The 13,922-nt window shown below is 45.4% G+C and overlaps 1 protein-coding gene across 1 annotated transcript in view; it reads left to right on the forward strand.

The window, feature by feature from the left end:
* Positions 1–344: 344 nt before the first annotated feature.
* Positions 345–13,922, forward strand: part of SLC2A9 (solute carrier family 2 member 9) — a gene marked incomplete at its 5' end in the record, with an annotated part of 107,149 nt that continues 93,571 nt past the window's right edge. Inside the window, 3 exons of the mRNA XM_049794591.1 lie at positions 345–350; positions 4,188–4,286; positions 11,759–11,919. Coding sequence (XP_049650548.1) covers positions 345–350; positions 4,188–4,286; positions 11,759–11,919 — 266 coding nt within the window. The remainder of the gene's footprint in view (positions 351–4,187; positions 4,287–11,758; positions 11,920–13,922) is intronic.

Below are 13,922 nucleotides of genomic sequence, written 5' to 3' on the forward strand. Positions count from 1 at the left end.
GCACTTGACGCTCGTCCACTGCCAACGAGAAGGTGCAGTTTAACTCTCGGCGGTGCGAAACCCCCATGTTTGCAAAGAGAGGCCTTCAAAAACCACGGCGGGAAGCTTTCGCCAGGGCCGGCCCGCCCGGGCACCGCCCGGGCACCCCCCCCCCCGGGCACGGCGGCCCCCCCCTCCCCCGCCGCCGCGGCCGCGCCCCCGCTGCGCCCCGCGCGCTGCCCGGCGGGGATGCGCGGCCGGTGCGCGCGTGCGGCAGCGGCATGGAGCCGGCGGCGGGGCCCGAGGCGGCCACGCTGGTGGCGGGGGGAGAGGGGGGCGGCCGCCGCCGCCTCCGCCGCCGCCGCCGGAGCGTAAGTAGCGCGGGGCGGCGTCTGGCCGAGGGTACGTCGCTTCGGGGGAGCGACCGTCGGTGGGGGAGCGGTGGGCGGCCGGCGGGGCGGGGAGCTCGGCCTAGGCTGCCCGCGCCTCGGGGGCGGTTAGGCGGAGGGGCCGGGGGTGTGTGTGGGGGGGCGATTTCGGTCCTTTCCCAGCGCGGGGAGGGCAGGGAGGGACAGCGGCGCTGGGCCGTGGGAGCCGGAGGCACTCCCCGCCGCTCCCCCGGCAGCGCGGCGGGGCTCAGGTTGCAGAGCGGCGGCGGCGAGCCCTTCCCCGCTCGGAAAGTTGTTGGTGCCGGTGCAGGAGAGGCCGGCGGCGGGCGGGCGCGGGGGCAGAGCTAAAAATACCGCGGCCGGCGAGCCGGGACCCAGAGGACGGGCGGAGGGCAGCGGACGGGACAGCGGCCGCCCGCCCGCGGGGGGCAGAGGGAGGCGGGGGCGCGTCCTGCTCCACCGCTTCTCCCCCAGACCGCCCGTACCGGCGGGTCCTCGGGGGGGGGGGGGGGAGAGGGGCGGAGGTTCCTCCTCTTCTCCCTCCCGCAGCCCCGAGGGCCGCCGGGCCAGCGGGGGCACCTGCCGGGAGCGCCCGGGCGGGCCCGGCCGCGCTCCGAGCTGGGGGTGGGCTGCTCGGGGCTTCCCTACGGCCGGGTGCCGTTCGGGGTAGCTAGCGGGTAGGGGCGCTCCGAAGTCCGCCTTCCCACTGTCAGTAGCAAGTCTTAGCCAGGGGCCGTTTGAGCGTCTGAAAACTTCCTTACGCACCGTGCAACGTTTATCGCTTAGGATTGTGCTTCGTGTGCACCTGCGAAGGGGGTTGGAACTTAACTGACCAAAGTACAGTTTTCTAAACTCTGTTTTGAAAACTGAAATGCAAACTGTTGCGCATTTAAAAAAAAAAAAAAAAAAAAAGAGACAATTTAAGACCTATAGTGGTCAACGCAAATGCCACGCTCTGTGCTGAACAAGGACGGGAGTTGCGAAAAGCGTTGTTCAGAGCACGGTGCCCTGGGACCCCTGATAAGACCAAAACCGTGGACTTTCACAAGTAAAGGAGTTCTCAGGTACCTGGAGGTCTTTGCTGTGAACTCACGTGCAGCTTTCCTGACTGAACACTTACTGCTGTGGTGACGTTCACACCTACCTGCCCTTGAGCTGACCGCAGCGACGCATGAGCACATGGATGGCGGGGAAGTCAAGGAACACCTAGGAGGGAGGCGTGGTTGCCTTCTTGTTTCCCAGTCACTGTAAAACACGTTGGGATTTCCCCCCCCCCCCCCCCTTTTCTGTTATTAATGTTGCCACAGCATTAATATTTTTTTTTGAGCAACAGTTTGATTTTTTTTTTTTTTTTTGCATTCTTGCTTTATTGTGCTTTCATCTTTTATCTGGCATTGCTGAAGCCTGAGCAAATATTTGAAATGGCGTGTGAGGAGGCAGGTCATGGAGAAGTTGAAGTTTGTGTTCTAAGAACTGTAAAACTCTGAATTGACTAAGTCTGAGGTTTTCTGCAGCAGGCTGTATCCTTGAGAAATTCTTGGTATTGAAGTAGGCTCTAAACCCAGCTATTTGCAACACTTGAAAATGAAGTGCATGTGGGGTTTTCCAGTTTGGCAGTACTTCCATGGTTTGTCCTGCATTATCTTCCACTTAGCCTTTTGGGCATGTAATTTGCCTGTGCTGAAAGGTTTAAGCTTTCAGTGGAGTTTTTAACGAGCACTAGGCTATATGATCCAAATCATTTTGTTTGCAGGATTTTTCCGATGGGTCTAATGTAGTTAGAGTAGAGCCCTTTAGCAATGTTGCATCAAGGTTACCGCATAGCACTTGTGAACTTGCGCTTATCATTTGTGAACCCTTTGGGAGCAGCCTGGTAGACCTCCAGGAATATTCTCCTCAGCATCGTTGGTTCAGAGGAGTAGTGATTTCTCCTAAGTGTAGGAACGCTTGTGCATAGTAGAGAAATAATGGGCACCTAATATGAGGTGTTATCACCAGAAGCTAAATAAAGCCTTATGTCAAAATTTCTACTCTTTGCTACCAAAGTAATGATGCAAAGCTCTCTGTGTGTGTGTGTGTGTGTGGCAGGTTCATTTTAAGAAGCTGGCTAATAACAAGAAATTGTATTTGGCTTATGTGATGAACTCAGTGGGATCTATTTCTTACAGAGGCTTTTTTCCTCCTGTACACTTCCTCCTGACCTGACCGAAAACAGGCTGGTTAATGAACTGTGTAATCTCTTAAGAAGTTCTCACATCATGTGGAAGAAGTTAAAAACACTCAGCTGTCCCACAGGGCACGCTTTGGGCCCTCAGGAGTGACAGTTACGGAGCGTGGCATGGCCCACACGTGCTGGGTTGTACGCTGCGGTCCCTGCCCTGGCACCCCAGTATCTCACCCCTTCTTCACGGATCGTAGTGAGTCTGCGACGACGGTGTGGAACGTGAGCTCTGGCACATGCTAACCACCACGGTGCGTTCGCTTGCCGTGCTGTGCCTGTGAGGCTGGTGGAGCTCGGTACCGTCCGTCATCACTGCTGCTATGCCATGTGCTAGCTACGCAGACCTAGTTCGTGTTCTAAATCTTCATTTTCCAAGGCGACTATACAGCTTTGTGCAGTTGACGGGATGTATAGACTCGTTAACCTGTCGTGTCTGCTCGAAGTGATATAACTGAAGCTGAGTTTATTAGGCCTGCTTAAGCAGGTCTGTCTTCTTTTGAAAGGATTGAGGCTTCCTTTTGAAGTGATGAGGCTGGGCATAAAATGACAGTGAGCTGTGCCTGAAATTCTAGATTTTTAGCAGAGGGTTGCTTGTTGGTTTTTTTTTTTTTTTTTTTTTTTAAATTCAAAACACATTAAAAAGCCATCTACTTCAGTGTATTCAGAGGTTAAGAAAGATGAATTGTTTTCCATGATCTACAAAATGACATTCAGGACTGACCAGCCACCAAAGCACTAATATCTCTTGGGAATGGCAGTGGTCACTTCTGCCTCTCTCTGTAATTCAGCAGGAGAACTGAGTGGCAGAAAGAGTAATACTGGGGAAGGTGGAAAGGACCCTGAAATGCAAAATCTCTCAAATCACAGCAGTCTTACCTTTTATTCAACAGCTGATGTGGAAGAAGAAATTGTTAGCAGAGGTGGGCTAAAAACAGGATGAGGGGGATGAAGGGAGCAGACGTGAGAAGGGAAAGGTACAGGGGTGTTGCTGGGGAAAAACGGCAAATAGTGTCTCCACTGTAGAGTGTGTGTGTGGCAGCAATTACAGTTGAGGACTTGCATTTGGGTTACAAAACCTAGTTTCTAGGCATCATTTTAATTTTTTTGGTCACAATTTCACTAATCCTGGTACTCATGGGAGTGGGGGGTGCACCGTCTCACAGGTTTTCATCGAAGTCAGGTCTACCCACAGACCTGTTGCATCAAATATATGCTTCTCTGCTTTGTTGTGTTACTGGTATTTTGCCAACAGTTTCCTTTGCCGAGAATACGCTTCTCCGGCATTTTGCTTTTTGGTGTGGGTGCTGCTGGGATGCTTGCAGGAAAAATCTGTGAGGTTGAAAGAAGTTAAAATGTTCAGTTGTGTTGAAAGAAACTCAGATGTTCACTTATGTCTTGGTAAATGTTAACTGAGATACTGTCACTTCAAATTTACTGTTCCTTGGATCGCAGCAAGGGGAAATGTTTCAGGCCATTATTCTGCAGCAAGGACATCTGCCTGCAGGAGCTATGCAAGATAGCATAAGGAGTGTCTAAAACCTGAGGTACCTTAATTTAAAGTATACTAACAATGGCTGCATCTTTTCTTTGTTTTTCAGAATTGGTCTGGGAGTCTTATTGTAGCCTCTTTAACTGGTGCTTTTGGGTCGTCTTTTCTTTATGGTTACAATCTCTCGGTGGTGAACGCTCCTGCAGCGGTAAGTGACTGACAAAACTGGAATTTAGTATCAGTAGAGGGCAGCCTTGGCCAGCTCTTGTGCGCTCCTCAACAACCTGCCTTTATAATCCTCCTGATGTAGTAGAAGATGTTAAATCTCATACTGAAAGCTTCTTTCTGCTGTCTGTGAGGCTTTCACAGAAGTTCAGTAGCTGTCAGGAAACTAAACGCCGCTGTTGAGGTGAGTGGGTGCATGTGGTTTGCTTCTCGCCCAGACTAATGCTAAACCTTCTTGCACACTTTTGCATTATAAGGTATTTTTAATAGTCTGTCTTTCCAGCTAGTGAGTATTTGGTAGCCTTATGCACATGTTCAGCAACTTCTGTCCGCATCATTCAGTTCTGGAGGGTTGCACAACATTTCATTCCCACAGTACTGATATTATAAATAATGCCTCTGGCTTCCTCTTGAATAATGGGCTTCCTCTTCTGCGTTTCGTGGTGGTGCCTTGTTTGATTCGGAATTCAAAACTGCTGTGTTGGCCATCCGTTGGCTGCAACATATGGAATAGATTTGATGAATAGAGTACTGTGAAATCAGTGTGCAATGTTTGGGTGAATTTCATTAAAATACGAGTTATCACAAATGGAAATCTGAACATTTTGTTTTTACACTGCGTACTAGAGATCCTCTTAATTCAGTGAAGCAGAGCAGTAAGCAATTCAGTGGGGTTGCAAGCAATGCTATTTTGAAAAAGTAGCTAGTACATTTTGGGAACTTACTGTGGAAGTTCCAATTCAAAATAGTTCCTTTCCAAAGCTAAGCTCCTTCTCTTACGGAAATCTCTTATTAAAATGTGTGGCTAGGTTTCCACCTAAACAGGTCGGTCACATTAAAAATGGATGAAATATTTATGTAAATAGTGAAAGACGAATTTTTAACTTATGTTTCATATGTGCCAGCTCATCAAACTGCAGGAGAATACCCCTGCAGTTCTCACCAGTGAACTTTACTGCAGGTTATCTTGTAAGGTAGAGTCAGTCCAACTTCCTTTTTGTTGCAAGGGGGGAATAAACTGTACCAGCTCTGCTCGGAGCGGAGATCGCTTCCCACTCAGTCCCCGACTTTTCCGTGGGGAAGAGCAGTGGCCCATCGCAGGTGTGCTTCCCCCTGCGCACACCGCTTGACCACACAAGAAACCCAGAAGGAGAAGTCTCCATGGGCATGTTCAGAGAGTTACCAGAACTTATTAAAAACGTATGGGAGCATTTGGCACTAGGAGAACAAACGCTTTAATTGAATACAAGATGAAGCTGTCTTTTTCTGAGCTGAATTTCTACAATTCATTTCAGGGACCGGTTGTGGGTAAGGTCTGTAGAACAATGATGTGCTTTGTGCTCTGTGCGGGAAGCGAAGTCTCTGTTACTGCCACGCAGCGCTTGCCTCCTTCCTGCGGGCGGCTGCAGCTCCGCATTCCTTTTAGAGCTGAAACAGGGAAAATGAGACTATTGCGAAAATGTATAGCCTGCTGTGTCAGCCAGTTCAATAGTTATCACTGTGCGTGAGTGACCTTCATAACTATGGGTAGGGTCTTTTTTTCTTCTTTAAAGAGCAGCTCATCTCTTCCCTTGATGCAAGTCATTTGCAGTTACAGAGAAAAGGAAAATGTTTCCCTTATATTTAAAATATATCCCTTATATTTAGGTATATAAAAAAATGTATATATCCCTTATATTCCCCTTGTATTTCCCACCCTAGCACTACTACCTTAATGAACTGAGGCAGCAGAATATTAGATACCGGTATCGGTCAGCTACTGTTCCTTGTAGGCTTTGGTTAGTGGCTAAAATTTTTGTATACAGGTTTATGCCATTAATGTTGTTCAGACAACTGATTAAAATCCCAAAGGAGCCTTTCCACAGAATTCAATGGATTAAAATTCAGTGGATTTGTTGGATCAGATTTGTTTTGTTTCATGTGCAAGTCCGCAAAACCTGTATGTGTTAGTAGCTTCCCATTTATTGGCAATGGGCATCCAGACACAGGTGATGTATATGGCAGTACGCTTATCTGTTACTATTGAGTGTGGTAGTTTGTACCTTCTTTTCTTGAATATTTGCAGTTACCTGACTTCTCCCTTGTAAATAACAAAGCTATGCTGACAAAATTAGTTATAACAGAAGGGGAGAATAATTTGCATGCTATTTTTAGCCATTGTCATTAGCAAGAAATGCTAATAGTGTTCTAAAAATGTTTTCTCTTAGTATTCATTGCTACCAGAAATGAACTTCAAATAAATAAGACGATATCTGAATCTGAATATAATCTGGGTATTGGTGTTAAAGAGGTAAGATGTATTACTTGATTTAATGGCAGGTTAATTTGGAAGTTTACTGTAAGATTCTTCTAAAGGGACCAAGCACCAAATTGACTTTTTTTTTTTTCTTTCTGTGGCTTTTTTTCTGTCTGTTTGTATAGAAACATGTAAGGTAGGATGGGAGAAACATCCCTGTCCTCCTTTTAATTCAGGGCAGAAGAGGCCTACTAGAAACTTGACAGGAAGACAGTATGTGATACGTTCTACCTCCACCTTTCTTGGGTACTGTGCAGGTGGAGAGGTGGTGTTTCAAACTAAATAGAGTCCTCAAATCGAATAGTCCATGTGTCCAAGGCTGGAATACTTAAAATATGAAATTCCAAGTTTGAACAGGGAAAATGTGGTGGTAGGCTTATACTGCTGAGTCCTGCCCCAGCATAATTTAGTACTTATGATATGCTGTAGGAAATATGAGAAGAAACTGGAGAAAAGTGCCAAGATTAAACTTCATGATACTGTAGAGCTTGTCAGGGAGCAGTGACACAGAATGGGTGAGAGCGTTACACAAGCGTGCTGTGCCCTTCTGCAGTAGTGACCACCTGGTACTGTGTCCTTGCCAGACCATCAGACACCATGGTGGCATCGGAGCTTTGCTTGTTTTTTAAATGGGAACAGCATAAAAATGAGGAAGCTTCACTAAAAAGAAAGTACATAGGCAATGTCTCTGCAGGCGATACAGGGACTATGTAAAAATGTCATACTGGAGCTATGACATCTTTTTGAAAGATGAAGAAACGTTGGTGTAATAAACATCAGGGAAGGGAAGTTGTTAGAAGGCATCCTTCAAAAACCTGCAGTTGTGCTGATGTGAGGAAAGCAGGAAAAGAATATAAACTCTGGCATATTGAAGGCTGAAAAAGTGAGCTGGTCCTGGCGTTTGGGTACTTTCAGCAGGCACAAAAAATGTCCAGACAGAGGGCTTTGGCATATAAGACTGATAGATGAAGCTGAAAAAGGGTGTTCAGAAAATACAAGGACAAGAAACCTGAATTAATGTTTTGAATTGGAAAAGTCTGGGGAAGTCCCATGCTGGAACCTTCTTTCTAGGGGATGTATTGGAGAAACTGAAATGTCAGTAGAGATATGGAATAAAATTAGTGACAATTTTGTGTCACATTGCCAAAATACCTTAACATTTGTTCAAGGCTGAAAAAAACCCTCAAAATACAGGCTTCGTATCACAGTTCAGCTTCTTTTAAATAGCCTCAGGAACAGAGAGACTGAGAGGTTTAATGCGACTTTAAGAAAAAAGTAGTTTTTAGGGGGAAAACTTGGAACATAATGTTAAGAATTAATTATTTGTACCTGACAAACTAGCAGAAACTGTAGTAGAAAAATAAGAATTTGGGGAAAAGCTGGCATGGCTTTTGCAAAGTAGAACTGTGGCTCAGGCATCTGTCAGAGTTCTCCAGGGATTCAAGAGGCACTTGGACTTTAAAAAGATAGCCTGGAAGGGCCCTTATGGAACGCTCTTAAGGAAATTAAACTGCCATGGGAGAAAAGTGTAGGTTTCAGGATAGCTGAAGAGTTATAAGACAGGTCTCAGGTTTTCATTTCTTAAGAGAACCAGCTTGTCATGCAGGTGGATTCGTGTCGGGGTCTTAGGTGTCTGATTTTGTGTTTGATACATCTTCCATTACTGAAAAGAAATTGCGTACCTTGTTTAGCAGCCTGAACTTCATTCAAAAAGCAAAGGGGAGAAGCTATTACATACTTACGAAAGTGATTTGGGATTCTTGATTTTAACAGTGTCGGACAACTAGGTCTTTTTGACTGATACTGTGGGCTTTTTTTTTTCCCCATCAGTATCACACCGAAAGCTGTCAGGTTTTGCCTCCCTCCTCTAACAGTTATTTGTCTTGAGTGTAAATTCTTTGGGAGAAGAATGTTAACTTTCATTGCTTGGCTTAGTAGGCCCTTGATTTTGTGTGACTGCCAGATGTGGTAGTGTCATAAATACAATGCAAAAGTGGACACAGCCTCCCTTCTTCCCTCAATCCATGAAAACTAATTGTTCTCAATTCACTCTATCTTTTTTCTAGTGTTACGCTAAAGAATTTGTAGAATCACTCACTTTTACAATACTGGCCTTTTGGAAAAAAAATAGACTAGTGAAAGGCATTTAATTTTGAGCCAATCTGAGATCTACATTCTGGGGCTGAAATACAAAATAGAGATAGTAAATGTTGTTTCATGGTAAGTGCAGCGTAATGTTTTGCCAAAAGGATTCCTACTTCTATAACTTTTAAAGCATCCTTAAAAATTTTCCAGGGAATTTCCTAAGTTACACGTGAACTCCCACACACAGCCCCCCAAACCTATCAACATACGGCTTTTGGTGCTGTGTCCTGTAAGAGAAGCCAAACTCTTCTCTTAATGCTGGTCATGTTGCCATCTGACAGGAGTTGGTTGTAACTCCTTTCCTCTTCGTTACCTTTGCATTTCTGCCAATTCACCAACTTCTTCAAGACATTTTTGCCTCTACCTGCTACTGGAGCCTCCCTTTCCTCCCTTCCCAAGTTATTGGCACTATAGATCCATTAAAAAGCAGTAAAACTATTTGCTCTTAACATAAGACTCTGAGTAATGATCATTGACTAATGGTAGTTAGCATTTAAGAATTTGTGCATGTTGTTTTTTTAAAAGTCATGGCAGATGCTAGGTAGTGCGGTTTTCCATGGCTTGTTATTGTGGTTTAGCCCCAGCCAGCAACTAAGCACCATACAGCTGCTCACTCACTCTTCCCCTCGGTGGGGTGGGGGAGAGAATTGGAAGAGTAAAAGTGAGAAAACTCGTGGGCTGAGATAAAGGCAGTTTAATAGGTAAAGCAAAACAAGGAATTCATTCACCACTTCCCATTTGCAGGCAGGTGTTCAGCCATCTCCAGGAAACCAGGGCTCCATCACATGTAATGGTGACTTGGGAAGACAAACGCCATCACTCCGAATGTCCCCCCGCCCTTCCTTCTTCTTCCTCCAGCTTTCCCCGCTGAGCATGACATCCTATGGTCTAGAATATCCCTGTGGTCAGTTGGGGTCAGCTGTCCCGGCTGTGTCACCTCCCAACTCCCTGTGGCCCCCCCCCAGCCTGCTCCATGGTGGGGAGGTGTGAGAAGCAGAAAAGGCCTGGACTCTGTGTGAGCACCGCTCAGCAATAAGGAAAACATTTCTGCATTATCAACACTGTTTTCAGCACAAATCCAAAACATAGCCCCACACTAGCTACTATGAAGAAAATTAACTCTATCCCAGCCAAAACCAGCATACTTGTCTAAAAAACTGTTAGACTAGGTTGTGATAGGTCACCTGCCCAAGGTTAAGAGTATGTACATGTGATGGGTTGACCCTGGCTGGACGCCAGGTGCCCACCAAAGCCGCTCTATCACTCCCCCATCCTCAGCTGGACAGGGGAGAGAAAAATATAACAAAAAGCATGCGGGTCGAGATAAGGAGAGGAGAGATCATTCACTAATTACCGTCACGGGCAAAACAGACTCAATTTGGGAAAATTAACTCAATTTATTACAAATCAACTAGAGTAAGGTAATGAGAAATAAAACCAAATCTCAGAACACCTTCCCTCCACCCCTTGCTTCTTCCTGAGCACAACTTCACTCCCGGATTTTCTCCACCAAGCCCCCCCAGTGGCACAGGGGGACAGGGATGGGGTTTACAGTCATCACACGTTCTTTTGTGCCGCTTCACCTCCTCAGGGGCAGGACTCATCACGCTCTTCCCCTGCCCCAGTGTGGGGTCCATCCCACGGGAGACAGTCCTCCACCAACTTCTCCAACATGGGCCATTCCCACGGGCTGCAGTTCTTCACGAACTGCTCCAGCGTGGGTCCTTTCCACGGGGTGCAGTCCTTCAGGAGCACACTGCTCCAGCATGGGTCCATTCCACGGTGTGCAGTCCTTCAGGAGCACACTGCTCCAGCGCAGGTCCCCCACGGGGTCACAAGTCCTGCCAGAAAACCTGCTCCAGCATGGGCTTCTCTCTCCACAGATCTGCAGGTCCTGCCAGGAGCCTGCTCCAGCGCGGGCTTTCCACGGGGTCACAGCCTCCTTCGGGAACCCACCTGCTCCGGTGTGGGGTCCTCCCCGGGCTGCAGGTGGAGATCTGCTCCCCCGTGGAGCTCCCTGGGCTGCAGGGGGACAGCCTGCCTCACCAGGGGCTTCACCACGGGCTGCAGGGGAATCTTCGCTCCAGCACCTGGAGCATCTCCTCCCCTCCTTCTGCACTGACCTTGGTGTCTGCAGGCTTTTTTCTCTTGCATGTTCTCACTCCTCTCTCCAGCGGCTGTTTCTCTGTGTCCCAACTTTTTTTTTTTTTTTCTTAAAAATCTTATCACAGAGGCATTACCGCTATCACTGATTGGCTTGGCCTTGGCTGGCAGCGAGTCCGTCTTAGAGCCGGCTGGTATGGGCTCGCTCTCAAACACAGGGGAAGCTTACAGAAGCCATCCCTGTAACCCCGCCCCCCCCGCTACCAAAACCTTGCCACACAAATCCAATACAGTACATGATCAGTGAGTGGAGCTCAGCTGATGTGCAGTACCTTGCCAAGCGGCCATGGTGTGATTTTGGGGAGTCTCCCTCCTTAGAGATATTTAAAAACCTCCAGGCATGGTCCTGGGCAAGTGGCTCTAGGTGGCCCTACTTGAGCAGGGGGGGTTGGACAAGATGGCCTCCAGAGGTCCTTCCAGCATCACCCGTTCTGTGATTTTGTGTCTGAGCCCTTAGCCCCAGTTCAGGCTGAAATGTTTACATATGTGTACACAGTAAGGCTACAACAAACAGTTGTTAGTGGTATACCAATAACCTAAATGGTAACGTCCTTGCTTTATAGGAGTTTCTCTTTTATAAGCCTCTTCTACTTACTACTGTCTACTTGTGGTTTTTTCCCCACCTTATTAATGACCAGCGTGTAGTTAAATATATAGATGCTTTGGCTGGTTCAGTTAGTCTGTATTGCAGTTGCATCTAGAATTGAGGCCCTATTTTTTGGAGGAGGAAGATAGAAGAGCAAGGGTGATTCCTGCAAGCAAGCTACTGGGTTTTTTTATTCTGTTTCTCTCAGTTGTGTTTTTTAAAGTGTAATATTTTACATGTATTGTTATCATGTATTTTCTTTCAGCATATCAAGAAGTTTTACAATGAAACTTGGGAAAGAAGATACGGCTTCTCAGTGGATGAAAGCACACTGACTCTCCTCTGGTCCATAACTGTTTCTATTTTTGCCATTGGTGGCCTTGTGGGTGCCATTATTGTTACCCCAATTGTGAAGTTCTTCGGACGGTAAGTATGTTGGAAAACTTGTATTTTCTAAAGCAGTTTCTCACTTAGTCTCTCTAGAAGGCTTTATTTCTATTTTTTTAAAAAATGCTCTTCACCAGAATGCAAATTTAAACATCTTCAAATTATGAAAGCTCATTTCTAAGAGTTCCGAATTTCCAAGAGTAAAATTAGTACCTTTCTCTCTGGCCTAACTGTGCGTCTTTTGAGTCATAGAAGCCATTTGCTCTGGATGGGCAGTGGGCTGAGATGTCAGGTTGAATTGTCAAGAGTGCAAAAGGAAAATACCATAAAATAGGGAAGATTTCCCAGATTGGCAGATTCTTTTTTTGTGAGTCTGCTGGGTATCTTACTGTACACAAGTGAAGCTATCAACATGTCTCATTTGCTTCTCAACAACATTTGTTGTCATGCAGTAATAAAAATTTGCTCCTTTTTTTTTTCTTTCTTATGTCAACTTAAAATACAGTTTGAAGAACTAAACTATGGTGAAGTTTGTGTTTGGTCTTCCCAAGCTTGGAGATGCCTTCCCTGCTCTATGCAATGCAGTATTTGACCAAGTCTTGACCATAGGGAATATGAGTATTTTAAGAATGTTTCTGCTGGTGTGCATTTGCATTTTTGCTGCAGGTACTAACTAGATATTTCTGTCAAATTTTTGTTTCATACAGTCTTCCAAAGAGAATTTTAAAATTAATTTGTAATTTACCTATATTTAGAAGGGCATGAAATAAAAGCCATTACAGCATTCATCTTAGCTGCTCATTTGGCTTTGGCTTTTCCTTAATTGTAAATTCTATATAATTTTAAATTTTTGCTCAGTTAAATCACTGGAGAAGGTCATTATGGAGGCTTAAATATAAGCACCCACCTCCACTGTTCTGACTTTTCTGTTCTACATTTTTACTATTTCTTTCACTTTAGACTGTACTCTCCTAGGCCCATTTGTCATTGTCCCAACCCTTCCACATCCCATTTTTCACCTCAAAGAGTATGTTTTCAGGTTCTTCCATTTCATGCTTATAGCAAGTCAGTATTCTCTGCTCTGTAAGTCTATTATCCATTCTTCATTAATTTATTCTGTCTATTCACTTCACCATTTGATTTTTCAATTCTTAAATATTTTTCACAGGCACATTATTTTTTTTTAGGTTTCCAATTTCTTCTGCCAAATCATCAATTTGGCTTTTACACGCTTCTTAAAATATGAAACTATGCCTGACTCAGACTGATTAATTCCCAGAATTGTCACTGCGTCTTCTTTACTTTATAAAAAAGTGAAGTAAAAAATGGGTTCACAGGAGGCTTGAATTGTTGGTGAAGCGTAGAACAGCTTTGTATGCAAGTTTAAGTGGTGGCTGATTTCAGTCATATATATACAACACTTTGATGGGAGCAGATCATATTTCCAGGGCAGAGATTTAAAGCTTGCAGACTCTGCCCCTGTTTATTATGTTTGTCCCTATTGCACCCTGAAAACAGCTCTCTTAGAAATATGGTGTACAAGTACTTGATTAGAGATGGGAAGGGACTGCGTCTCAGTGACACTGGATATAGGCTGCTCATCAAAGTATGGTTCTTGAGTTTGCTGTTCAAACTGCAGCATGTTCATCTGGTCTAGGAAGCCAGACTGACATCTCGGTATGGTAATTGAGAAGCACATTATGAAATGTTGGCAGAACAATAAAATACTTCACTGTTACACTGTTCAAGTGTAGGTTGGAGGGTTGTTTGTATGATGAAGCTGAACTCCATTTGCACTGACACAGAATAATGAACTAAGGAGGATCAAAAGCATTAGTCAGAAATAATATATGACTTTAAAAAGAGCACTCTTGAATCATATTGCTCTAAGATTAATAACATGATTTCCAAATTACCAGATTCTTAGGCACTACTTGCTTTAAGAGAGATGTAGAGTAAGTTTTTCAAAGAGAACCTTCATCCACGTAAGCATAAATCCCATGTTCAGATGTGGCTTTGACACTTCATAATTTAAATTCTCT

The sequence above is a fragment of the Accipiter gentilis genome, chromosome 3 (assembly GCF_929443795.1).
Source record: "Accipiter gentilis chromosome 3, bAccGen1.1, whole genome shotgun sequence".
Lineage (NCBI taxonomy): Eukaryota > Metazoa > Chordata > Aves > Accipitriformes > Accipitridae > Astur > Astur gentilis.